The following is a 1,654-nucleotide window of genomic DNA, read 5'->3' on the forward strand; positions in this document are numbered from 1 at the left end:
GGAATATAATCCCTATTATCTACTTCTGATATATATATATAGGGAATATAATCCCTATTATCTACTTCTGATATATATATATAGGGAATATAATCCCTATTATCTACTTCTGATATATATATATATATATAGAGTAAATAATCCCAAAGAGGGAAGTAAGAGAACGATGCTGTAAACGTCTTGTAATCTTTTAGTCAATTTCCATCATAATCGAACACTATAATGATGACATCGTACGCATGTATAATCATGCATCGTGCACTGCAATCAGACTATATACCGCGCCTTATACGCTCCAGATGGAATCACTCCGATCACAACAATGAGCTGCGAGAGCGATTCGGCGGCGATCACCGTCACGTGTGGTATGACGCGGATATCTGCGATCACGGTGACGTACGGTTACGATGGTCCGAATAACGACGGCACCACGTGCGGTAATGACCCCGTGGGTATGGACCTCTCCACTTGCACGGTCACTGACGTTACGTCTACCTTTAGTCCTGGTTGTGTAGGGTCGACTAGCTGCGTTTTAGACATTTCCGACACCACCATTGGGACTGATCCATGTCCAAATGGTAACTCAATCGGGCGTATAACCTATACGTGTTCCATACTAACAGACAGCCAGATAGTATTCTTTGAGGCCCAGTACGCTCTCATCTGCTCGCAACTGGACGCGATCGAGACAACATCGGCGAACGTAGCCACCGTTTTCAATGCTATATTCAGTGACTTGACATCATGGAGCAAGTATTTAGTATTCAAACCCAAATACAGCCGTCACAACGGATACGGGAAACGTTAGTTAAAGTAAATTGCATTGTGTATATATCGATTGCGCGGCATGGGCATCAATACAGCGAGTCTACCGAAATTGTGTGTCATTTACACGAAATGTAACGAATTTTATCGCTAAATTTTTAGCGAAAATTGATTCAAACGTGTTGAAGAGATGTTTCGCAAAAATAAATGCGAAATTTATAAGCTTACGTGTATAGAAACACGTTTCCGCGGCGTGGCACGCTTGCAAATAAGAATTTTTTTTTTCGTCTCGCTCTGAAAAAAATGGAAAAGCAAAGCGACATTTGAACATTGTTTGTTTTACAACTCTTGCGTTTTTGCTTAAGAACCCCCGTTATCACATCATGCGACTCGTATGTGTACAAGCGCGCTCATTTTGTGGTATTTTGCTGTGTCAGGCTGAAATCTTACCGTAGAGCAAAGCCAATCAGCAATCTGAAGTTGATAACGTACACAGTACACAGAGTTATGATAACAGCATTCACTTACCTATATATAGTTGTTACATTTCGATATTTCTCAGTAGAGTGCACGTCACATCGTTACCAACTTGTCTATAGATATATAAAGTTGTTCAGCCGAATTAGTTCGTACTCGCATGACTCACCTGGTCTACAATAACCCTGGTCTGATCATTCTCATGGCAGCATATTATACATTCAGGTGCCGTACTTATTAATTCACAAACACCACAAGAACACCAGTATTTGTCTACACTCCTATCGGGTACCGAAGCTTCCATTCCGCCATGTTATGACTGTTCTGATTATTGAGTTTGTGCCGACTCGATCTTTGCGTTGCTTTTTCAGACTATTTTCCTCAATTTCTTCTTGTGTATATTCAGGCTCAA

At 40.9% G+C, this 1,654-nt stretch overlaps 1 protein-coding gene across 1 annotated transcript in view; it reads left to right on the forward strand.

Annotated features, from left to right (window-relative positions):
• Positions 1-1,013, forward strand: part of LOC106811920 — a 3,706-nt gene extending 2,693 nt beyond the window's left edge. Inside the window, exon 3 of the mRNA XM_014815660.1 lies at positions 300-1,013. Within this exon, the coding sequence (XP_014671146.1) occupies positions 300-808 (509 nt within the window). The 3' untranslated portion in view covers positions 809-1,013. The remainder of the gene's footprint in view (positions 1-299) is intronic.
• Positions 1,014-1,654: the final 641 nt, after the last annotated feature.

The sequence above is a fragment of the Priapulus caudatus genome, unplaced genomic scaffold (genome assembly GCF_000485595.1).
Source record: "Priapulus caudatus unplaced genomic scaffold, Priapulus_caudatus-5.0.1 Scaffold591, whole genome shotgun sequence".
Lineage (NCBI taxonomy): Eukaryota > Metazoa > Priapulida > Priapulimorpha > Priapulimorphida > Priapulidae > Priapulus > Priapulus caudatus.